General features: G+C 38.0%; 1 protein-coding gene and 1 non-coding gene across 2 annotated transcripts in view; both read right to left on the minus strand.

The window, feature by feature from the left end:
* The window catches only part of LOC126248997 (uncharacterized), a 98,609-nt gene that overhangs the window by 11,212 nt on the left and 60,127 nt on the right, over positions 1-27,270 (minus strand). Inside the window, exons 5-7 of the mRNA XM_049950575.1 lie at positions 22,078-22,352; positions 19,308-19,345; positions 4,838-5,112 (exon numbers count right to left, since the gene is read on the minus strand). Of these exons, the coding sequence (XP_049806532.1) occupies positions 19,323-19,345; positions 22,078-22,352 (298 nt within the window). The 3' untranslated portion in view covers positions 4,838-5,112; positions 19,308-19,322. The remainder of the gene's footprint in view (positions 1-4,837; positions 5,113-19,307; positions 19,346-22,077; positions 22,353-27,270) is intronic.
* Positions 11,223-11,329, minus strand: LOC126250455 (U6 spliceosomal RNA). The gene has a single exon (XR_007545691.1). It is a non-coding gene; the product is annotated as a U6 spliceosomal RNA (small nuclear RNA).

Raw genomic sequence — 27,270 nt, forward strand, 5'->3', positions numbered from 1 at the left:
CCTTTATTTTCAGAATCATTCTTAGTAATGATGATATCATTTCAGTAAATTAAAAAAAAATGTGAAATCGAAACATAAATAGCCCTTTTCTTAAAATAAATTCTAATTGCAGTAAGACAAAGCATAGTGCATTCCCTCATCTATCATATATAGTTTCATACCCACAGACCATCGAAAATATTGAATTCTGCATTCCTTAAATATCAGGGGGAAATAATCATAACCATAATTTATGTTGGAAAACCATATTCTGTATTTGTCCTATCAGTTGGAAGGTTGTGCAATTTTGTGTCTGCTTATGTCTTTCAGGTCATTATGCACGTCAAACCTGATTTTAATAAATACTCTTTAATAGAATTTAAAGTTCTTATTCAGACTCATATGCTTAATAGTCAAGCCTACTTTTCTCAGCATGTTTGTAATCTTACTTTGATTCCAAAAGTTATGTGATCATTGTTAAACATTTATTCACTCTTAATTAATTACTTAATTTTTATTTGCTCCTGTGACGTCTTGAGTAGGAATAGTGCAAGTCAAAATATTATATAGATATAAAAATTACAAAATTTTCACATAAGGACAATATGGTAATTAACCATGATTTATCATTCAATCTAAGTAATATTTACTACATGTATGATTAATATCGCATAAGTGATTCATGCAGACAATACATATATATGAACACACTTATACATAAAGAAAATGGATATTCACCATATTTCCCTTAGTAAGAAATAGTTCCTTAACCACTACAACCACCTTGTTATGCACTGACAAAGTACTAAATCGGAGGAAATAAAATATGAAGAAAGAACTATGAGGAGAGAGAATAATATGGCAAGGAACAGGAAAAGAGAAAATGTAGAGTAAAAGAGGAATTACTTGGTTACATTTAGTTGGCATAAGATGAATAATATGAAGAAGTATAGTCATGTTTTATTGTTAGTACAGTGGTGTTCATCATAGACAAGGGTAATGTCACGACTGCCCCAAGGAAGTGTGGGAGAACTGCTTTTGTTCTCTCTTTACATAAATGATCTGAATGATAGGGTGAGCGGCAGTCTGCTGCTGTTTGCTGATGATGCTGTAGTGCACAGAAAAGTGTCGTCATTGAGTGACTGTAGGAGAATAGAGGTTGACTTAGAATTTCAGTTTGGTTTAATGAATGGCAGCTTTCTCTAAGTGTGGAAAAATGTAAGTTAATGCAGGTGAGAAGGAAAATCAACCCAGTAATGTTTGAATTCAATGTTAGTGGTGTGCTACTTAATATAGTCACGTTGATTAAATATCTAAGATCAATGTTGCAAAGTTACATGAAATGGAATGAGCACGTAAGATTGGTATTAGAGAAGACACATGTTAGACTTCACTTTATTGGGAGTGTTCCAGGAAAGTGCAGCTCACTTATAAAGGAGACTGTGTATAGAACACTAGTGTGACACAATCTTACAAATTGTTTGAGTGTTTGGGATCCCCACCAGGTCAGATTAAAGAAAAACATCAAAGCAATTCAGAGGCATGCTGCTGAATTTGTTACTGGTATGTGTAATCAACATGTGAGTATTATGGAGACACTTCGTGAACTTAAATAGGATTCCAAAGGGAGATAATGACATTCTTTTTGTGAAACACTTCTGAGAAAAGTTGCAGCTGACATTCGAATGATTTTACTGCCACCAGTGTATATTTTGTGTAAGGACCCTGGAGACAAGATAAGATAACTAAGGGCTCATACAGAGGGGTATAGACAGCAGGTCTTCCCTTACTCCATATGCAAGTGCAACAGGAAATGGAATGACTAGTAGTGGTACAAAGAATCCTTTGCCATGCACTGTGTGGTGTCCAACTGAGTGTGTGTCTAGATGTAGATGTATATTTATTAAGGTTTTATGATTTCCTTGTTTTCATTAATGTATAGCCTGAACAACATTTCTCAAGGTTCTCCTTCCTGACGAGATCTACAGAACAGGATATATAGTGCACAGATATATATATATACACTCCTGGAAATGGAAAAAAGAACACATTGACACCGGTGTGTCAGACCCACCATACTTGCTCCGGACACTGCGAGAGGGCTGTATAAGCAGTGATCACACGCACGGCACAGCGGACACACCAGGAACCACGGTGTTGGCCGTCGAATGGCGCTAGCTGCGCAGCATTTGTGCACCGCCGCCGTCAGTGTCAGCCAGTTTGCCGTGGCATACGGAGCTCCATCGCAGTCTTTAACACTGGTAGCATGCCGCGACAGCGTGGACGTGAACCGTATGTGCAGTTGACGGACTTTGAGCGAGGGCGTATAGTGCGCATGCGGGAGGCCGGGTGGACGTACCGCCGAATTGCTCAACTCGTGGGGCGTGAGGTCTCCACAGTACATCGATGTTGTCGCCAATGGTCGGCGGAAGGTGCACGTGCCCGTCGACTGGGGACCGGACCGCAGCGACGCACGGATGCACGCCAAGACCGTAGGATCCTACGCAGTGCCGTAGGGGACCGCACCACCACTTCCCAGCAAATTAGGGACACTGTTGCTCCTGGGGTATCGGCGAGGACCATTCGCCACCGTCTCCATGAAGCTGGGCTACGGTCCCGCACACCGTTAGGCCGTCTTCCGCTCACGCCCCAACATCGTGCAGCCCGCCTCCAGTGGTGTCGCGACAGGCGTGAATGGAGGGACGAATGGAGACGTGTCGTCTTCAGCGATGAGAGTCGCTTCTGCCTTGGTGCCAATGATGGTCGTATGCGTGTTTGGCACCGTGCAGGTGAGCGCCACAATCAGGACTGCATACGACCGAGGCACACAGGGCCAACACCCGGCATCATGGTGTGGGGAGCGATCTCCTACACTGGCCGTACACCACTGGTGATCGTCGAGGGGACACTGAATAGTGCACGGTACATCCAAACCGTCATCGAACCCATCGTTCTACCATTCCTAGACCGGCAAGGGAACTTGCTGTTCCAACAGGACAATGCACGTCCGCATGTATCCCGTGCCACCCAACGTGCTCTAGAAGGTGTAAGTCAACTACCCTGGCCAGCAAGATCTCCGGATCTGTCCCCCATTGAGCATGTTTGGGACTGGATGAAGCGTCGTCTCACGCGGTCTGCACGTCCAGCACGAACGCTGGTCCAACTGAGGCGCCAGGTGGAAATGGCATGGCAAGCCGTTCCACAGGACTACATCTAGCATCTCTATGATCGTCTCCATGGGAGAATAGCAGCCTGCATTGCTGCGAAAGGTGGATATACACTGTACTAGTGCCGACATTGTGCATGCTCTGTTGCCTGTGTCTATGTGCCTGTGGTTGTGTCAGTGTGATCATGTGATGTATCTGACCCCAGGAATGTGTCAATAAAGTTTCCCCTTCCTGGGACAATGAATTCACGGTGTTCTTATTTCAATTTCCAGGAGTGTGTGTGTATATATATATATATATATATATATATATATATATATATATATATATATGTATATATATATATATATATATATATATATATTGAGTGACTGTAGGAGAATAGAGGTTGACTTAGAATTTCAGTTTGGTTTAATGAATGGCAGCTTTCTCTAAGTGTGGAAAAATGTAAGTTAATGCAGGTGAGAAGGAAAATCAACCCAGTAATCAGAATGAGATTTTCACTCTGCAGCGGAGTGTGCGCTGATATGAAACTTCCTGGCAGATTAAAACTGTGTGCCCGACCGAGACTCGAACTCGGGACCTTTGTCTTTCGCGGGCAAGTGCTCTACCAACTGTGCTACCAAAGCACGACTCACGCCCGGGTAGGAGACGAGGTACTGGCAGAAGTAAAGCTGTGAGTACCGGGCGTGAGTCGTGCTTCGGTAGCTCAGTTGGTAGAGCACTTGCCCGCGAAATGCAAAGGTCCCGAGTTCGAGTCTCGGTCGGGCACACAGTTTTAATCTGCCAGGAAGTTTCAACCCAGTAATGTTTGAATTCAATGTTAGTGGTGTGCTACTTAATATAGTCATGTTGATTAAATATCTAAGATCAATGTTGCAAAGTTACATGAAATGGAATGAGCACATAACATATATATATATATATATATATATATATATATATATATATATATATATATATATATATATATTTTGTCTGCTTGTGTCTGTGTACGTGCATGTCTTTCCCTCTCCTTCCCTCTTTCCTGATGAAGCAACCGTTGGTTGCAAAACTTGAATTGTGTGTGTGTGTGTGTGTGTGTGTGTGTGTGTGTGTGTGTGTGGATACAGTAGATACTTGGAGAATGGTATTTACGTGAGTGTATTGAGGTAGCAGTGACATTTCACAAATTTGAAGTAATCCTTTTGGTTGCACTCAGACCATGAGTTCTGCTAAATAGCAAAATGAAGACAGATATTTATGATACTGTGGTAGCGATTTGGAAACATGTTTTCTGTATTGGCATAATAATGTTCCTGTACACAAGGCAAAGACCATTGCATAAAGTGTATTTTGTGGAGTATGGACACAATTTTTCCTTTACAGTATTACTTTCAAACAAAAAGGACACCCTGAAAATGAAATGCTTTAATAGCAGCCAAAGTGTGTTCTAAATATGGCGGCCGCCATCATGGGGATGAAGAACAATGGTTGTCCATAGGGTTGTGCTCAATTACTGTATGTGGATAATTTGGTAAAGGTGTTCACAGACAAAGATTTGAGTGTAACATCCTCTTGCTGGAAATGAATCAAAGAACTTTTGTGTTCTTAGTCAGTAATATAATTTATGTAAATGTATCATCCTACACAGTTAGTCTAGAATTAAATTGAGGAAAATTCCATGCAGAAGTATTATTATGTTTGCTTACCCTTGACAATTTCAGAATTGTTGTATGTCGATCAGGTTCTATCCATTTTTCCAAACTTCAGCTAGAGTAGAGTTGTAGCTTATACTGTTGAGTGGCAATACAAATTCACCAAGTGCTGAATATAGCAATGCAAAAAGCAGGCAGCGATTTATGTATTTATTTTGCCAGCATGTCCTTCAAAGTAATGTATATCAACATGCCTTCTTTAGATAAACTTTAATTTCTTCTAATATATGGTATCTATCTCAGCATCTATATTAACTAGCTTCCTATGCCTGAAAAAAAAAAAAAAAAAAAAAAAAAAAAAAAAAAAAAAAAAAAAAAAAAAAACAGAAAAAAAAGATTTGTAAAATATCTATCATTAAAATAACATTTGTTAATTAGAACAATCATTTTCTCTGAGCATTATTAAATATTTCTTCATGGTTTACATAATCTCTTCACCAATAATGTAAACTCATTTTCTTTGGTAGTTAGGATACTGGAAAATGAAATATCTGATATCTCATTCTGTCTAACTTCATTATTTAATATAATTCCAATAGTTTTGTGGGGAAGAAACACTGTAATGAACCTATATGCCCAACTGAAATGAAGAATGTAACAATATGCTTCTTGTAATACTAATGCTGATGAAAAGTGAAAGAATTTGGTATTCAACTGAAGGCAAATAATGTAGCCCTAAACTTGTCTTAATCTGCATTTTCACTTCATAATTTTGTTTAGAGTGCTGTCTCTTGAACGAAAAGTAGCTATAACTGTTTTACTTCTGCTTCATACATTTTATTTGATTAAAATTGGTTTCAGAAGCTTTGGCAGCAAAATATACCTTGTAGCTATCAATATAAGTTTTAATTAAGTAAACAGTTTGGCTTCTCAGTTAGTAAACATACATATACTTCTTTTAAATTAAACAATTACATTTAACTGTGAAGTCAACCTGTGAATGGCACACTGATATCTAATAGCAAAATCACTACAAAATGACAAATCTGTGTAAGGAAACACATATGTTGAATAGTTTGTGATTCATAGTGAGTTACAGTATAGTTGGCATGCCATGAAAGGTAACTTTCCTCCCTGCGGGGGGAGGGGGGGGGGGAGAAGAAAAAATAATTGCACTTAGCCGTCACTCTCATAACCCAGAAGATTTGAAGTACATGCGATTCAGGTACATGAACATAAACTCTGACACTGGCATTTAAAGAAGAGCCCCTCTCTGCTTGTATACCACTCCTTACCCAGGAAGCACCACACTCATTGTGTTCTTGGCTTATTCACTGATTTAGCTTGTAGAACTCTTTGCTCATTCACGGAGTCAGTTTGCAGTTCAACTTAATTTCTTCTTGACACTATTCTTCATCTGAGTTTGGCTTGTTATGGATATTTTTCAGTACAATAAGAATGGTATGTGTTATTAAATTAATATATTAGTGCATCTGTAGATTACAGAAGACACTACATGTATATTTGTTCTCATTTTAATTTTTTACTATTTCAAACTGCATCTTAATAGTCAGTATTTGAGTTTTTCTATACAACATAGATTTCAGTGCTGCAGGATGTGAGCCAGTCACATTGTCTTCATTTAGGAGCACTTTGAGTTATATATGGTATCATTTTACTGAACTGGATAAATAAAGAAAAATGCCATTACTCCCAGCTTCTGGCTCCTCGTTAAACATGAAGAGACATTTAAAGTCCAAGCATCAAACAGTAATTCTGAAAGAGTATTGGTCAGGAAACTGGTCAAAATCACAGTCAATTGATGATAATTTACAGATATCCAAGAAATTGTTTCTCACCAACCATTCTCACAGATGTCTGCCTCCCCCTCACGTGAAGTTCTCCTTCCGAGAACTCAAAGTGAGTATTAATCTGTATCTGTGCCATTGTCATTTGGTTCACAACTAGATGTCAATTTATTTTCTTTTGTAACACCCTCATCTCCAATCAATTTTTGTTTCCAACAACTCACAAGCAAATTTGTCAATGTTATAAAGCCAACCATGTTAAATTAAATTATGGCATTTGATATAGCATAAAAATTTGAAAAATGTTATCAAATTCTCTTATTCCCAGTTATTTGATAAAATAGAAAATAATTCGACAGCCGTAGAGGTGGACAACTATAAATAATACTAGTTTTTATGCACTCCCAACACATTTTGTAGATGAGAAGGTTCAAAGTTGTACTTTCTTGAATGCTTCCAGTGTGGAGAAAGACACATTGCAGAAAATATTTCAAATTGGTTAAAGGCTGTTGTCACCTAATATAATATCAAATCTATCTTAATAGTGTACAATGTTTCAAACATGAAATTAGTTGTCATAGTTTTGAACCTTCCACATATCCCACACTTTGTGTAACACCCAGTACAAAAGCCAATACAGAAAACGATTGTGAGGTCAGAAAAGCAGTTATATTTTTCAATAAGAGTCTATTTGCATTAAGCAAATTGCTGAAATACAAGAAAATTAAAAAAAGAACAATCACCAACCAATTACTACTGTAACAGTTGGGAATTTTTCTGTTTGGACGGAATTTACTGGTACAACCGGTCATCTACCAGTAAGGACCTGCAGCAATTGTTGAACTACATATTCATCCGAAGTGTATTTTCCTACAAGTAGTGATCTCTTAGACTTGTGGGAATCCAGATACCTCCTGTACCCAATAACTCATCAATTGGTTTGAGTAAGGTTCTGTATACCAAATACTTTGGTGCCATGTGAGCACATATTTTCGAAAGGAGGAGAGATATCCACTGACATAATAAAATAACTCACTTTGAGGAAAAACTGGTCAAATTTAAAATCATAACAATGGACAGATTGTTCATCTCAGATACATATATTGCAAAGATGATTGTAAACAACAGCTGTAGATGTGGCATCTCAGGTTTTCTTGGTGTAATTCAGTAATGACGTTCTTCCAATGTTATGATGAGTTGTTGATTCAATTTTATGCAGAAAATAGAAACAACCACTCTGCAGGACACTCAGAAACACATGCTTAAACAACTGTATATAATTTCAGGAGGTAGAAAATTAATTTTTATTATATTGTAGTTTCATATTATATTTTGTTTTCAATTAAATTGTGAAAAAGTAACAAGAAGGAGATTTATTTTTATAAATTCCTCCTTGATAAAAATATTCAGAATATTGTTGTGATACTGTAGGTAAAATGTGGGACATTTTGTTAATTTTAAAACTAGAAGGAAAATGATGGAAAATTATTAATCCCCTTTCCATGTTTTTTCAAAACAGGATAAAATAGAAAAAATTCTGGTATGGTGACCATGAACAGAAAAAGCAAGAAGCCTTCCTTTTATTTTAATAAGTGAAAGTTGGGTGGTGAGTCATGAAGATAAGCTACTTCATTCCAATGAGTGAGAGGCTCTGATCTGGCCCCTGAAAAGAATGGTTTTATCCATATCTCTCTCTCTCTCTGTCCATTTGACTATTCCACAACACTGTGAAAATTTTTTTCTCACTAACCTAGAGCACATTACAAGATCGTAAGAGATGGAAAAGAGCCACCGTGGTACAACAACCATGTTAGAAAACTGCTGTGGAAGCAAAGGGAACTTCACAGCAAACATAAACATAGCCAATGCCTTGCAGACAAACTAAAATTATGTAAAGCGAAATGTAATGTGAGGAGGGCCATGCGAGATGCATTCAATGAATTTGAAAGTAAAGTTCTATGTACTGACTTGGCAGAAAAATCCTAAGAAATTTTGGTCTTATGTCAAAGTGGTAGGTGGATCAAAACAAAATGTCCAGACACTCTGTGACCAAAATGTTACTGAAACAGAGGATGACAGACTAAAGGCCAAAATACTAAATGTCTTCTTCCAAAGCTGTTTCACAGAGGAAGACTGCAGTGTAGTTCCTTCTCTAGATTGTCGCACAGATGAAAAAATGGTAGATATCGAAATAGACAACAGAGGGATAGAGAAACAATTAAAATCGCTTAAAAGGGGAAAGTCAGATGGACCTGATGGGATACCAGTTCGATTTTACACAGAGTACGCGAAGGAACTTGCCCCCCTTCTTGCAGCGGTGTACTGTAGGTCTCTAAAAGAGCGCAGCATTCCAAAGGATTGGAAAAGGGCACAGATCATCCCCATTTTCAAGAAGGGACGTCAAACAGATGTGCAGAACTATAGACCTATATCTCTAATGTCGATCAATTGTAGAATTTTGGGACACGTATTATGTTCAAGTATAATGACTTTTCTGGAAACTAGAAATCTACTCTGTAGGAATCAGCATGGGTTTAGAAAATGATGATCGTGTGAAACCGAGCTCGTGCTATTCATCCACGAGACTCAGAGGGTCATAGACATGGGTTCCCAGGTGTTTCTTGACTTCCGCAAGGCATTCGATACAGTTCCCACAGTCATTTAATGAACAAAGTAAGAGCATATGGACTATCAGACCAATTGTGTGATTGGATTGAAAAGTTCCTAGATAACAGAACGCAGCATGTCATTCTCAATGGAGAGAAGTCTTCCAAAGTAAGAGTGATTTCAGGTGTGCCACAGGAGAGTGTCATAGGACCGTTGCTATTCACCTTCACAATGACCTTGTGGACGACATCGGAAGTTCACTGAGGCTTTTTGCAGATGATGCTGTGGTATATCAAGAGGTTGTAACAATGGAAAATTGTACTGAAATGCAGGAGGATCTGCAGCGAATTGACGCACGGTGCAGGGAATGGCAATTGAATCTCAATGTAGACAAGTGTAATGTGCTGCGAATACATAGAAAGAAAGATCATTTATCATTTAGCTACAATGTAGCTGGTCAGCAACTGGAAGCAGTTAATACCATAAATTATCTGGGAGTGCGCATTAGAAGTGATTTAAATTGGAATGATCATATAAAGTTGATCGTCGGTAAAGCAGGTTCCAGACTGAGATTCATTGGAAGAATCCTAAGGAAATGCAATCCAAAAACAAAGGAAGTAGGTTACAGTACGCTTGTTCGCCCACTGCTTGAATACTGCTCAGCAGTGTGGGATCCATTCCAGATAGTGTTGATAGAAGAGATAGAGAAGATCCAACGGAGAGCAGTGCGCTTTGTTACAGGATCATTTAGTAATCGCGAAAGCGTTACGGAGATGATAGATAAACTCCAGTGGAAGACTCTGCAAGAGAGACGCTCAGTAGCTTGGTACGGGCTTTTGTTGAAATTTCGAGAACATACCTTCACCGAGGAGTCAAGCAGTATATTGCTCCCTCCTATGTATATCTCACGAAGAGACCATGAGGATAAAATCAGAAAGATTAGAGCCCACACAGAGGCATACTGACAATCCTTCTTTCCACAAACAATACGAGACTGGATTAGAAGGGAGAACCAATAGAGGTACTCAAGGTACTCTCCATCACACACGGTCAGGTGGCTTGCGGTGTATGGATGTAGATGTAGATAGTACACTAGTACATATGGGCATTAGTAAAAAAATAAAGCAAACAGGACATGGAAATTTCTATAGGACACAATTACATACAAATTAACGTGGGAAATTAACACACTAAAATTATGTAATGATAAAAATGGACACAGTGGGAGGAATTCCCATAGCACATGGTAGCCTCACAAAACTGAAGGTTTAGTGAGTGGCAAGAAATGAATCATAAATGTCAAAAATTATACACAGTTGTACTATACCTAACAAAAACAAAAAAACAAAACTTATGAATAAGCTCGTGATAGACTACTGCAATGAGGCAACATGTGGCACAGGTGTCCATGAACATTATTCAGGTGAACTGTGCAGTACAGATTCACTGATATTGTCTTCTCTGTAGCCGTACATGTCCAGGATACCATAACTGCACCTCATGGCAAGTCCTGTCTTCCCAACAACAGAATATAAAAGATACCCACTATATAACACTAACTTGCACGAGTGATCGTCAGACATTCAGCATCAGCATGGGAAGTGGTCGTCAGGGAGCTCTTTTTGTCACATGGTACTCTCCAGCAAAATCCCAAGGCTGCTGCAAGGCAGTGCATGATGGAGAGAGACTCCACTACCTCAGTCCACTTTCTTGTGATTGATCCACATGGTCTGCTATTTTCATGGCGGGTGGCAAGCACACATGCACTGTAGCATGTCAGCACAACACTATTACTGATATCTAATTTAAAAATTGTTGTATTGAACACACAGTGTTCCTTCATTTGTTCAGTACAGCCAACAAAATGAGATTCTACAGGCATAAGATTAGATTAGATTAGATTAATACTTGTTCCATAGATCATGAATACGACACTTCATAATGATGTGGAACATGTCAGGTTAATAAAAGATGTCTGTACAAGATATTACATTACACAAAATATTGCATGACACTAATGTTAATAAAATGTGGAACGCTTCACGATTTTGCGTGTCATCCTTGCGCAGGGGCCATGCTAATCTTCTCCATATCGTTCCAATTTTAGTATATGTACTGCCGAAGCGAGTACAGTTTGTGTTGGCATTACTAGGCCACCTATAATTTGCAGTCTAGAGCAATGAGCAGAAGCTCTGAAGAAAAAAAAAGAAACTAAATTGAAAGTATTTTGGTTTGAAGTACCATTAATATTGATGAAATGTAAGTAAAAATTTGTCACAAGATATAAATATTTGTGAATTAGGAGTTTTATATGTTTGTACATTGTGTAAAAATTTAGTCACAGTACCGCACTTGAACCAAATCAGACTATGAATAGAATGTATTTGGAGGTTAACAATGTAAGAATGACCTTGATTTTACAGATATATGGTTCTTATTTGGAATGAAACTCTAGTGTCATGTTCTTGAGTAAAGGAGGCAGGAGAGTTGCAAAATACATGCATGGAAAATGCATATTAAGTAAAAGTAAATACTCATAACATTTGTTAGTATTATCAATGTTGAATTTAATTGTTGAGTGCTGTCAAAAGCACCCAGTATAACATCTGGACTTAAGTGATTGGTAAAAGGTAGACATGTGTAAATAAATGTATTTAAATTTGGGGAACTAACTAGTTGGTAACATTTTATGTGATGTTCTCATTTCAGGAGAGATAAAGTGCAATATGGTTGCAGAAAAATAGCTGTCATCAGTGTTGTACTTAAATATAAAGACAAGTGTCATATATTTACTTTTTACAGAGAAAGTGAACTCTGGCATTTAACTTTTTAGGCACACTATTCATTTGCCAGAAGCAATAGGTGCATCTGAGACCTTATTAGCATCTATATTTAATGTTTATTAATGATGGTATGATTAGAAGTGAAACACAAACTTGAACTATACAATAATGGAATTGGAAAACAGCTGTAACCTTTTCAAAATATTACTCACAAGATTCAGTTAGGTTGTACACTCCAACACAGAGTCAGTTCAGCATTTTTTTGTTAGACATAAAGTATCATTGTAAGATTTATCTTTTCCTGTGTATATTGGATGAAGTGCATATCATCAAAAAAGTCAGCACTTTCGTTATTATGTAACTATTTTAATCAATGTGATTCGATAGGGCAAAGAGAATTTAAAACACTAGGATTGATACATCTTCCTAACAATAACTTTGAAAATTACCACAAAAGACTGCACACCAGTGGCAGAAGAGGGGTTCTCACCACTTGACCCATCATTAGCTGCATGCCTGAGCTGCAAGTTGGGCTTGTAAATTGCAGACTGCACTCACATGCATTTGGAAGCGATGATTTAACAGTATGAGAGTTTCTCACAAGTGTGACACTCACATGTTGCAGAGGACAGAGAAGAAAACTTTAATGGAAGTTCATGACACCTCACCATATTAATGAGTTTCACAAACCTTGATTATGGAGCAGTTCTGAATTATTGTCACCCCCATGACCCTCTCCACAGAATCTGAATTCAAAGATGTCAGCACCCAACTGTAAACCGTCACTTAGAGTGACCAATAATTTAACCCTTAACTGCTCTAGTGGGGTCCTGGAGGACCCCAGGCAATGTGAACAGAACAACAGATGGTGCCTGTGTTCTTGGTAGGCCTCAGTGAAGTGATGCCATTTAACGTGGAATGTTGGATGTGGTGTTTCTGGTAATATTTTGTGAGATAAAGAGAAAGAGGTTTCAGAATACCCCACCAGAGTCTTAATGTAAGTATTTTTTCATTATCTAAATTAGTGTTTTACATGACTGAAGTCTTAGAGTAATCCAAAATGAGGAAAATTTCAATGATAACATCAATTTTAAGGTTATGTGTGTGTGCATTATTTTTCAGAATGGCATCATCAAAGTCATTAATAGATGTCGAGTTGGAAAGAATAGTGACTGAAACAGCATTTTTGCAATCTGAAGAGGAGGGCACAGCAGATGAGGATGAATTTATACTAAGTGATCATGATTCCACCTCTGAATTCACGCCAGAAAGTAGTTGTGAAGAATCAGATGAAAAGTGTGTGTTAGGCCTTCTGCTGACAAATATTTTTTTGGAAGAAAGCAGTGCAACCAGTGGTCAAAAGAAGCTCCTCCTACATCTCGTACCCATTCTCACAATATAGTTAGTTGCCTTCCAGGCACTAGACTTGAAGCAAAAATGCTTGATTCCACTGACATATTATCTGCTTCGGAATTGTTCATTACTGAAGATCGAGTGTCACCGTAACTGCCATCTGCTTCATGTCTGCCGTGCAGCAAGCTTCGTTAATTTAAGTATTAACTGTATTTTTCTTACTTGTCACTTCTTCTTCTGTGTGTTTTTGCTTTTAGGAAGCTTTAATTGTCAAGTGCTAGTAATAGTGTTCCATAGATTTCGTGTTTGTTTTGAATACAGTCAGAGAGAGTCCCTTTAGTCAGCCATAGTCCCAGTAGTGCTAGTGTTTGTTTTCAATACAGTCCAGAGACAGGTAGTGCTATTTTCATTGTTTTCTACAAGAAGTGTCTAGCAACCACAGTTTAGTCAACAATCAGCCGCCTTTAGAGAATTAGCAGTCTAGTTAAAAGTTGATTAACTCTCTACAGTAAATTGACTTTTTAGGATGGATAGGATGTGTGACTGCTGTGTACGGATGCAGGAAGAGCTGGCCACTGTTCGCGAACAGCTGAACATGTTGATGGCCGCGGTCAGCCGTCTTCAGGCTGCTGCCTCAGAGTGTGGCGGCAGTGGGGAGTCTGGTGCATCGCATGGTACACCCCAGGTGTTACATGCTTCACCCACTGTCCCTGCTGTCGAGACATTTTCGTGGGTACCAGGTGCGGTTGGGCCACCCTCTCCCCAAGGGGAGTGGTGGGTACAGCGACGGTCGCGGCGCACGAGGCGGAGGGTCAATGTGGAGGCTGGCCATGTGGCATCGCCCGCTCTGCCTGTGAGTGGACATGTGGCCGCTCCTTCAGCAAGGTCCGAGCAGGCACACGGAGGGAGGGGTTTATTAGTTATTGGGAGCTCCAACGTTAGGCGGGTGATGGAGCCCCTTAGGGAAATAGCGGAAAGGTCGGGAAGAAGGCCAGTGTTCACTCTGTCTGCTTGCTGGGGGGCCTCATCCGAAATGTGGGGGAGGCCCTGCCGGTGGCGATAGAGAGCACTGGGTGCACCCGACTGCAAATTGTTGCTCATGTCAGCACCAATGACTCCTGCTGTCTGGGTTCAGAGGTCATCCTCAGTTCGTACAGGCGGTTGGCAGAATTGGTGAAGGCGGAAAGCCTCGCTCGTGGGGTGGAATCTGAGCTAACTATTTGTAGTATCGTTCCCAGAACCGATCGTGGTCCTCTGGTTTGGAGCTGAGTAGAAGGCTTAAACCAGAGGCTCAGACGATTCTGCGGAGATCTGGGGTGCAAATTTCTCGACCTCTGCTATCAGGTGGAGAAATGTAGGGTCCCCCTGAATAGTTCAGGCGTGCACTACGCGCCGGAAGCGGCTACAAGGGTAGCGGAGTACGTGTGGAGTGCACACATGAGTTTCTTAGGTTAGAGAATTCCCTCCGTAGGCCCGACAAGACACCTCCTGAGCCGCAGCAAGGTAGGAGTAGCCAAAATGCAACAGGGAATAACAATATTAATGTGCTAATAGTAAACTGCAGTAGCGTCTATAGAAAGGTCCCAGAACTGCTCTCATTAATAAACGGTCACAATGCCCATATAGTACTAGGGACAGAAAGTTGGCTGAAACCAGATGTAAACAGTAATGAAATCCTAAACTCAGATTGGAATGTATACCACAGAGACAGGCTGGACAGTGAAGGGGGAGGCGTGTTTATAGCGATGAGAAGTGCTATAGTATCGAAGGAAATTGACGGAGATCTGAAATGTGAAATAATTTGGGTGATGGTCACGGTTAAAGCAGGCTCAGACATGGTAATTGGATGTCTCTATAGGCCCCCTGGCTCAGCAGCTGTTGTGGCTGAGCACCTGAAGGATAATTTGGAAAAAAATTTCGAGTAGATTTCCCCACCATGTTATAGTTCTGGGTGGAGATTTTAATTTGCTGGATATAGACTGGGAGACTCAAACATTCATAACGGGTGGCAGGGACAAAGAATGCAGTGAAATTTTTTAACGTGCTTTGTCTGAAAACTACTTTGAGCAGTTAAACAGAGAACCGACTCATGGTGATAACATATTAGACCTTCTGGTGACAAACAGACCCGAACTATTTGAAACAGTTAATGCAGAACAGGGAATCAGCGATCATAAAGCGGTTACTGCATAAATGATTTCAGCCATAAATAGAAATATTAAAAAAGGTAGGAAGATTTTTCTGTTTAGCAAAAGTGACAAAAAGCAGATTACAGAGTACCTGACGGCTCAACACAAAAGTTTTATCTCAAGTGCAGATAGTGTTGAGGATCAGTGGACACAGTTCAAAACCATTGTACAATATGCATTAGATGAGTATGTGCCAAGCAAGATAGTAAGAGATGGAAAAGAGCCACCGTGGTACAACAACCAAGTTAGAAAATTGCTGCGGAAGCAAAGGGAACTTCACAGCAAACATAAACATAGCCAAAGCCTTGCAGACAAACAAAAATTATGCGAAGCGAAATGTGTGAGGAGGGCTATGCGAGAGGCATTCAATGAATTCGAAAGTAAAGTTCTATGCACTGACTTTGCAGAAAATCCTAAGAAATTTTGATCTTATGTCAAAGCGGTAAGTGGATCAAAACAAAATGTCCAGACACTCTGTGACCAAAATGTTACTGAAACAGAGGATGACAGACTAAAGGCCAAAATACTAAATGTCTTTTCCAAAGCTGTTTCACAGAGGAAGGAAGACTGCATTGCAGTTCCTTCTCTAGATTGCCGCACAGATGGCAAAATGGTAGATATCGAAATAGACGACAAAGGGATAGAGAACCAATTAAAATCGCTCAAAAGAGGAAAGGTCGCTGGACCTGATGGGATACCAGTTCGATTTTACACAGAGTATGCGAAGGAACTTGCCCCGCTTCTTGCAGTGGTGTACCGTAGGTCTCTAGAAAAGCGTTGCATTCCAAAGGATTGGAAGAGAGCACAGATCATCCCCATTTTCATGAAGGGACGTCGAACAGATGTGCAAAACTTTAGACCTATATCTCTAACGTCGATCAATTGTAGAATTTTGGAACACATATTATGTTCGAGTATAATGACTTTTCTGGAGACTAGAAATCTACTCTGTAGGAATCATCATGGTTTTCGAAAAATACGGTCGTGTGAAACCCAGCTCGTGCTATTCGTGCACGAGACTCAGAGGGCATTAGACACGAGTTCCCAGGTAGATGCCGTGTTTCTTGTCTTCCGCAAGACATTTGTTACAGTTCCCCACAGTCATTTAATGAACAAAGTAAGAGCATATGGACTATCAGATCAATTGTGTGATTGGATTGAAGAGTTCCTAGATAACAGAATGCAGCATGTCATTCTCAATGGAGAGAAGTCCGCTGAAGTAAGAGTGATTTCAGGTGCGCCGCAGGGGAGTGTCATGGGACCGTTGCTATTCACAATATACATAAATGGTCTTGTGGATGACATCGGAAGTTCACTGAGGCTTTTTGCAGATGATGCTGTGGTGTATCAAGAGGTTGTAACAATGGAAAATTGTACTGAAATGCAGGAGGATCTCCAGCGAATTGATGCATGGTGTAGGGAATGGCAATTGAATCTCAATGTAGACAAGTGTAATGTGCTGCGAATACATAGAAAGAAAGATCCTTTATCATTTAGCTACAATATAGCAGGTCAGCATCTGGAAGCAGTTAATTCCATAAATTATCTGGGAGTAGGCATTAGGAGTGATTTAAAATGGAATGATCATATAAAGTTGATCGTCGGTAAAGCAGATGCCAGACTGAGATTCATTGGAAGAATTCTAAGAAAAATGCAATCTGAAAACAAAGGAAGTAGGTTACAGTACACTTGTTCACCCACTGCTTGAATACTGCTCAGCAGTGTGGGATCTGTACCAGATAGGGTTGATAGAAGAGATAGAGAAGCTCCAACAGAGAGCAGTGCACTTTGTTACAGGATCATTTAGTAATCGCGGATGCGTTACGGAGATGATAGATAAACTCCAGTGGAAGACTCTGCAGGAGAGACGCTCAGTAGCTTGGTACAGGCTTTTGTTAAAGTTTCAAGAACATACCTTCACCGAAGAGTCAAGCAGTATATTCCTCCCTCCGAAGTATATCTCGCGAAGAGACCATGAGGATAAAATCAGAGAGATTAGAGCCCACACAGAAGCATACCGACAATCCTTCTTTCCATGTACAATACGAAACTGGAATAGAAGGGAGAACCGATAGAGGTACTCAAGGTAACCTCCGCCACACACCGTCAGGTGGCTTGCAGAGTATGGATGTAGATGTAGATGGAGATGTAGATTTATTATGGTACAACTTATACTAACCAATATATAACATAAGAAGTGGATATACAATTAATATGCCACAACTGTTACAAATATCTTGGTCCTGTCTACTTCAACAAATTAACTGAAAATGCCTACACAGTTCCAGTAAATAAATTTAAAACTAGTGTTTCAAGGTTGACGAAAAGTGAAGTAATTTACTCTGCTCAAGATTTCCTTGAGTACGTGACAGATGACTCACTTTCCTTATGAGAATGAATAATAAGTTAAATGCAAACTATACATATGCCACATTGTGCAACTATTTCATTACTGTTCCATGTACTTATTGTTAATTATCTGTTTGATTATTTATTTGTCATTCACTGAACTATGTAATTCATTTATCTTGTAACTGATATGTTAGGAAACTTTTTGTTGTTATTGACATTTGCATAAACATGTGTTGTATCCATCTTGGATTGTTACATTGTAGTTAATGACATTTGTCCAAGTTTATAGTATTACTATTGTTATTATTGTGTTAACACTGATGAAACCAATAGCATATAAATATGCCCAAAGGTGGAATAAAACATTTGTAATTATTTGTATTTACCCTCACTTGTTTTGGTAGAGGTTTTAATCAATTTCATATTAATTACTTTTTTCTGCTTTCCCAATCTGCCTGCTAGTTCTGTTGACATTATTATGCATACAGACAAAACTTTCCCTGCAGCATTTTAATTTGGACCTAACTGTTTTTGAAATTGAGAGTGATTGTGCACTTAAATTTGAGTGCGTAATTTGAAAAGAAATATATCTTTACGAGTATCTTTCATGCCAAAGAACTGAATAATTATTGAATCAGTTACTCTCTCTTACATTTGAAATGCAATTTTCGTAAAACAAAAAATTTTGCTAAAAGTTTGATTGATTTAAAATCACTTACTACTCAGAGTAATAAAATTCTTTTACTCCTATAAATAGCTTGGATGAATTTTGCTTGAAATTTTGTGAGTTTTGTGATACACTTCTTGTTAGCTAATACTACAATAGTTTTCTTAAGGACTAGAAATAATATTCTCCAATGTTATAGTCCTCAAAATAAAGAGAAGCTGCCACAGAAAGGCAATTGGCACCTATCACAAAAGGGACATAAAAATATTGACCAGATGGAAGAAGAACTGAACTCTTTTTCAGCAAGTGATGGCCAGGCATTTTGACTATGAACTACATGCAAAGTGATGCTAACACCTTAAGACTGAATATAACACTTCTGGCCAAATCACCACATATTCTGCACTCACTGTTAAATTCTAAATTCTATTATTTAATTTCCAGTGCTATCTATAACACATATCACTGGTATGATGATACATTGCCACTATAACCTAACATGGGCATTAACAGGGAGAAAGTGCAGCCACAATTTGTGAGGAGGCTGTACATGCTGAGAATGCCTCATGTGGGACTTAGCAATTTTCCATGCAAACAGTTTTCTTTTTGTTGACTGTACAGTAATCTGAAGTGTGGTGAGGATTATTTGCTGGGTGTGCCACTGAGGATGTGTACCCAAATTTAACCCTGAACAGAATGATGTTTTTTAGTGTATAACTTAAATGAGTGGTGCAATTCAGCCATTTCATGCATGTATTTACTTACATTTCTGCAGGCAATTTATATGGGTGGTACACGGAGCCCTGTAATAAACACACAATCATCACTTAGAAATTTCTCATTCAGATGTTTACAATCAAAGACTCATAAATGGTAACACAGACATTATTTAAACTGCTAAGGTACTACAACAATGATAATACAATATTTTTACATAAAAATATTTGTCTCATGGCACATACTGAATAATATGACTGTCTGATGCTTCACGGTCATCCAATAATATTAAGAGACTAAATTTTTTCACTTACTGGTAATTCTTTATATTAATAAAACAAACATTCAGAATGAGAAATGTCAAAGAAATTTTGTTATTACTTTCCAGATTATCATTTAGCAGCCTGTTACTATGTACTATGCCATAAATGAAACTTTCTAGTAGTGAATGCAAGTCCATTTTATATCCCTTGTCCATTTTAGGTAATACATGAAGATCATTCAAAAGATTGTGAAATGACTGCTCAGTGTCCTTAATGTGGGTAATTATTGCTAATTGTTTCTGTGCCAGCACTTTTGTGTTCATCGATTTTTTAGTGTTAACCAATTTGGCCTACATGGAGGCTTTGCACATATTACCCACTGTTTGTAAATGCCTACTTGTATGTATTTATCTGTCTATGAGGTTTTGTCTTACATGTGTGTTGCAGTTTGTCATATGTTGCGAAAGTAATGCCAGTTTTTTTTTTTTTTTTTTTTTTGAAAATATTTGCTATTATGTAGGAAAGTTTGCTTGTAAATGGCATGCAAGCAATGTTTCTTTTTCATTTTCTTTATAGCTGTTGGTTTATTAGTTGTTTTTTTCTGTGTGAGATTGCCAGTAACTATGTCATCACAACCATTTACTGAAGCTGTTTGCTTGATCGTACTGAGTGCATTGTGATATGCATATTTATACAGTAGTATATTACTGGTTGTGTTAACTAGATTGCTGTGTATGACGGTGTGTGTTGTTGCTGTTTTTCTGTGGGCTCTTGTGTTCTTTGTTGATTTACAGGTGTCTGTTTTTTATTCAACAGTAGATTTTACAGTTCTGTTCTGTCTACTAAGTGTATTGAGTATATTGTTAGTAACTTAAATCATCTACCAAGAGTAATGTATCATCATAACATAATAGGGGGAAAAAAGGACAGGTATACACTCGTACACACACACACACACACACACACACACACACACACACATATATCCCAATGTTAGTGATGTGCTACTTGATATAGTCGTGTTGATTAAGTATCTAAGCTGAATGTTGCAAAGCTACATGCAAAGGAATGAGCACGTAAGATTGGTATTAGAGAAGGCACATGTTAGACTTCACTTTATTGGGAGAGTTCTAGGAAAGTTCAGCTCACTTATAAAGGAAATTGTGTATAGAACTCTAGTGTGACACAATCTTATGAGTTGTTTGAGTGTTTGGGATCCCCACAAGATCAGATTATAGAAAGACATCAAAGCAATTCAGAGGCATGCTGCCAAATTTGTTACTGGTATGTGTAATCAACATGTGAGTATTATGGAGACACCTTGTGAACTCAAATAGGAATCCCAGGGGAGATAATGACATTCTTTTTGTGAAACATTTCTGAGAAAAGTTAGAGAACCACCCTTTGCAGCTGACATCTGAATGATTCTACTACCATTGATGTACATTTTATGAAAGAACCATAAGGACTCACAAAGCGGTGTATAGACAGCAGGTTTTCCTTCACTCCATATTCAAGTGTAACAGGAAATGGAATGACTAGTAGTTGTACAAAATACCCTTTTCCATGCACTGTGTGGTGTCCTCCTGAGTGTATGTGTCTAGATGTAGATGTATATTTATTATTTATGATTTCCATGTTTTCATTGATGTATAACCTGACCCATTCCACATTTCTCAAGGTTCTTCTTCCTGATGAGATCTACGGAACAGGGTGAATGAATGAATGGGTGGATATGGGGAGCAGGGATGGCAGAAAGTTTAGTGAAAGATTATGTAAAGTCTGTTGATAGAATCTATTATGTGCAGTGACGTAAATAACAGAACAATACATGATGTATATATGTGGTATCACCAAATATCTTCATACACTGGTGTGTGTGTGTGTGTGTGTGTGTGTGTGTGTGTGTGTGTGTGTGTGTGTGTGTGTGTGTGTGTGTGTGTGAGTGAGTGAGTGCGTGCGCGCCTGTGTGTATGTGTGTATGTGTGTGTGTGTGTGTGTGTGTGTGTGTGTGTGTGTGTGTGTGTAGAGAATGGTATTTACCTGAGTGTTTTAAGGTGGCAGTGATATTTTGTTGCACTCAGACTATGAATTCTGCTGCATAGCAAAATGAAGACAGATATTTATGATGCTGTGGTATCAATTTAGGAATATGTTTTCTATATTTGTATAATAATGTTCCTGCATCAAGTGTATTTTGTGGACTATGGACACAAATTTTCCTTTACAGTATTACTTCCAAAGAAAAAGTACACCGTGAAAATTAAATGCTTTAATATTGGCCAAAGGATGTTCCATTCAAAATTACTTATATACTTGATCATCATGGGGATGAAGAAAAATGGATGTCCATAGGGCTTTACTCAATTACTGTATGTAAATAATTTGGTGAAGGTATTTATAAACAAAGATTTGAGTATAGTGTCCTGTTAGTGTAGATGAGTCAAAGAAGTTTTGTGTTCTTTTTCGGTATTATAATTTATGTAATTGTATCATGCTGTACAGTTAAATATTATGGACAATTCCACCCAGAAGAAGTAATAATGTTTTCTTACCCTCGATAGTCTCAGGATTGTTGTATGTCACAATCAATTTCACTCCAGTTTTCCAAACTTCAGCTAGAGTTGAATTGTAGCTTACGCCGTTGATTGGCGATATAATGTGGCCAAATACTGAATATACCATTGAAAGAAGCAGGCAGCGATTGCCAGCCGGCCCTTCAAAGTCATGTATATCAAGGACAATTATCTCAGAATGTGCCTTCTTCAGATAAGCTTTAATTTCTTCTAATATATCTCTCACAGCATCAACATTAACTATTTGCCTATATCTGAAAAACAAATATAGGTGTTTTACTGAAGACAAGATTTGTAAAATATCTACCTTTACAGAAAAATTTGTTGGCTAGTACAACTATTCTCGAAGTACAGTATTTCTTCATGGTTTTTGTGACCTCCCCACCAAATAATGTAAACTTATTTTCAGTGGTAGTTTGAACATAGGGAAATGAAATATCTGCTATCTCATTCTGTCTAACTTCATTATTTAATAGAGTTCCAGTATGTTTGTGGGGAAGAAACACTGCAATGAGCCTATACTCCCAACTGAAATGAAGAGTGTGACAATCTGCTTGTTGTAATACTAATGTTGATGAAAAGTGAAAGAATTTATTGGTATTTGACTGGAGGCAAATAATGTAGCCCTAAACTTGTTTTACTCTGCACTTCCACTTTATAACTTTGCTTAGAGTGATGTCTATTGAATGAAAAGTAGTTATAATTGTTTTACTTCTGCTTCATATATTTGTATTTGCTTATAATTGGTTTCAGAAATTTGGGCAGCAAAATATACCTTGCAGTCATCAATATAAGATTTAATTAAATAAGCAGTTTGGCTCCTCAGTTAGTAAACATACATATATTTCTTTTAAATCAAACAATTATATTTAACTGTGAAGTGAACCTGTGAATGATACACTGATAGCTAATAGCAAAATCACTACAAAGCAACAAATGCAGAATAATAAATCAATGTAAGAAAACACAGACGTTGAACAGTTTGCCATTCACTGTGAGTTACAGTATCGTTGGCATGCCATGAAAGGTCCCTTTCCTCCATGCTGTAAAAAAAATGTACTTAGCCATCAATCACATGATCCAGATGATTTGAAATACAAATGATTCAGGTACATGACATAACTCTGGCACTAGCATTTAAAGAAAAATTGGCCATGATAAAACTATTGCACACCAGCACTCATGAAATAGGTTTTAGTTGTCACCAGTCTAGTTTAGACCCATGAGAAAATGTTAAACAACTTGCTGATGATAATACGATTGGTCTCAGATTATCTCCTGGATTGGAAGGAATACAGAGTTTACAGTTACTACTTTATGTTGGAACTGTTCCCTGAAATAGACTCAAAAGCACAGGAAAACCTTTGATCATGAATTCAAAAGTGTGAGAGTAAAATAGACATGCAAAATCAAACACTTCAGTTTCCTGTGTCATAGTGTGATTTATTTGAACAAACATTGCCAAGTGTGTTTCTTCAAACAGCATCAGACTATCAGCTTCACTATCTAGTGCAAGTCTGCAACTGAAAAGCCATAGTTTTATACATTAGATTAAAATAATTATGTATCAAAATCTGAAAAGCTAATAAAGCTCTGTGCTTGTAAAAGAAGACATAATTGCATTTTCATAGTAATATTCTGCAGATAATAAATAATTCTGCTGATCACTATGGATAACAATACTTGTTGAACTCTACCACTGGTAAACACCAAAAATATCACCACCATTCTGTATTTCTGAGGTTGTTAGAAAATCCTGCCTGTTTCAGAAGAGGGTCTACAACTGGCCCAATATCACCCTGTGAAAATGTTCAGCATTTAGACAATAAGAAGTGTGACTATGAACTGATATTTCCTTAGCCTCAGTCAAGTGGAATTTCCACTCATTCCAGCCCTCTACCACTAATAGAACTTTTCTAAAATTGCAGCACTTTTGCAAGATATTTTGTGTTATGTTTCTGATCTAATCTTCAAAGAAAATGGAAAACATTCTGTCATTTATCCCAGTCAGTTTCAGGAACATAATGCAGTGTGCTTTGTGAAGGTTAGGGTAGGTAAAATCTAGAAGGCTGAGCCTCCCACCATTCACAGGCACTGATCACACCCAGTACAAAAGTTCACATTTTGCATATCCTTATGCCAATGACATCTAAGAACATGTCTCAAGGTGCAATGATCTCTCACACAAAACTTAATGTACATTAGACAACATCTGAAATTAAATTTCAGTTAGGGCAATTTACTGCTGTCAAAACCTGAAACAGTAGGATCACAGACCAATAGCAGCAAATTTAAAACTTGTCAGGGAAAATATTGGTGTTGTTTGCCCACTCATTCATAAAGACTGCTGCAATATGGTTATTCAGTTTCAGGGACTAGAGATGAGAGATTTGCTTATGAACTGATAGAAAGAGTTAGATTCTTCTATGGAGTGAGTGATCAGTGAATCAAAAAAAGCGGCAGTAGCTCTTCAGACCCCAAATGTCTCTCCAACAACATAAGTGAGCTGAACAAAGATTGCAGGGCAGGCCACTGCAACTGTTTCTCAGGCAATATGCTGAATTAATCACCGTGGTGTAGACATAGATCATTATAGTAAGAAAGTCTCTCAAACTGCAGAAAAATACACTTTACATGATGTGTATTTTTTTCGTTTGCATACCTTATTGTTGTGAACAGCTTTCACCAACCACAAAAACAATAGAAAGTGAAGAACCCTCAGTTCTTCAGAATGTTATGTTAACACAGCAAAAACATTGTTATTTCTTTTTATTTATATTCCTTTTATTTCTGCTCTTGATCAGATAAACATCTTACAAGAAGCACTGTGCAGCTCACCTGGGTGTGAGAAAGCAACAAGCAACTGACTCACAAGAACTAATGATCTCCATTCGCCATGCCTCAGCTGCTCTTGACTCCGCACCAATGGGGTGAGGGAGTGAGCTAGCCCCCTGTCAGCCCCTCTCTGCTTGTCTGTCACTCCTGACTCCACACAGAGCAGATTCCAAGGTGACTCGGGAAGCATCCCACTCATTGTGCTCTTAGCTCTTTCACTGATTCAGTTTGCAGTCCAACCTAATTTCTTCTTTGCACTATTCTTCACCTGAGGTTGGCTTGTTATGGATATTTTTTATTACAGTAAGAATGATATGTATTATTAAATTAATATATTAGTGCATCTATAGATTACTGAATACACTACATGTATATTTGTTCTCATTTTAATTTTTCACTGTTTCAAACTGCATCTTAATAGCCACTATTTTAGTTTTTCGATACGACATAAATTTCAATGCTGCAGGATGTAAGCCAATCACAATGAACTATTACAAATCAGTTACTTCAAGCTGCTGTGTGGTATGGGATCCTTACCAGATATGATTGATGGAGGACATCCAAAATGTCCATGGGAGGGCATCTCATTTTGTATTATCATGAAATAGTGGGGAAAGTGTCATGATGTGATACCCAAGTCGGGGTGGAAATTGCAAAAACAAAGGCGTTTTTTGTTGTGGCCAGAAATTTTCATACAATTTCTGTCACTAACTTTCTTCTATGAATGCAAAAGTATTTTGATATCACCATACACAGAAAAAATTATCACCATAATAAAACAACAGAAATCAGAGCTCATATGGAATGATTTAAATGTTCATATTTCTCATTTGCTGCTCGAAAGTCAAATGGTAAAGAAATAATCTGAAAGTGGTTAAATAAACCCTCTGCCAGATGCTTAAGTGTGAATTGCAGAGTATCTATGTAAATGTAGATGAAATAGCCAAAACATACAGTTTTGAAGTCACAAAAAGTAAAACCAAATTTACAGCCAGGAACTATCACTAAAATGATACTTGGAATGTTTTCAAAAGTTTATCCTAGTAGGCATTCATTTGTTGCTAGATTTCCTCAGTGCTGGTAAATTAAAGAAATTTGTAATATACTCCTGCATTGACTGACCAAGTGCAACAAGTGTGGAACTCCATCCCACAAACTGGCATCCTGCACTTGTACAAAACAATGCATGCACATTTGCATGCTTACATTTAGCATTATGGCAGTTACACTGATTATTAGCATACCAGCATTTCACTTCTGCAATGGCTTTCCTCACACTTACATCAACCTGTAATTTTGCAATGTTAATCACTTAAATCACTTATATATGTTTCCTAGATAAATGTACTCCTGAAATTCTATTACTCTACATTAATTATTTATTGGTGTTGTGATTTCCCCCCCATCAACATACAAGGGTGAGAAAAGCCATTGAAAATATTAAATGCTGATACATTGATAACTGACATAACCACCAGAATGTGCACGCATTTTAGTGCACAGGTGTCGAAAGTCAGATTGTGCAATGGAGTTATATGTCTGTGGCACTTAGTTGGCCAACATGGGATAGTTAGTGTTAGTTATGGATGGTACTGAAGTTTTCATCCGATGGTTTCCTATACGTGCTCAATTGGAGACAGGTCATGTGATTGAACCAGCCAAGACAACATGTTGATACACTGTAGAGCATGTTGCCCTACAATAGTGTTATGTGAGTGAGCATTATGGTATTGGAAAATTGGACTGTAAAGAGTAAGTTAAGATATCAAGATAATATTTGCTACTGTGTATTAACTTCCCACAACTATAAGTAACACATTTAGCATATAAAATCGTGCCACATATATATTATGGAGTGACTCACAGTCACAGAAGGTTGGTCTACTGTGACAGATGGGTATAGGACTTAAAATGTGCTGGACAGTTTTTATAAAGAATGAGAAAGGGAAAAAAATCAGTCTTCAAGAAAAGAAATAATCAATTGCAGACTACTACAGAGGCATGAGCTTGTTGAATGCTAGGTACAAAATTCTTTCAAAGATCACAATTACAATTACTTAGAAAATACTATATACGTATATTTATGGCATCTGTTGTGTTGGACATGTGCGACATAACAGACACCACATTATTGGTTGATACAGTGGTTGTAAATATCAAATTTTGAAGGAAAGACCAACATCAGCTGCAATCAGGAATCACAATAATTCGATGATGAAAGTGGAAAATTTGTACCAGACTGGGAGTTAAACCAAAATGTCCCATTTCTTGCTACAAGCAAATAGGTGACTGGATGTTAGATGCTACTAGCATGTGACAATATGAGAATTTGAGTTG

This window comes from Schistocerca nitens, chromosome 3 (genome assembly GCF_023898315.1).
Source record: "Schistocerca nitens isolate TAMUIC-IGC-003100 chromosome 3, iqSchNite1.1, whole genome shotgun sequence".
NCBI lineage: Eukaryota > Metazoa > Arthropoda > Insecta > Orthoptera > Acrididae > Schistocerca > Schistocerca nitens.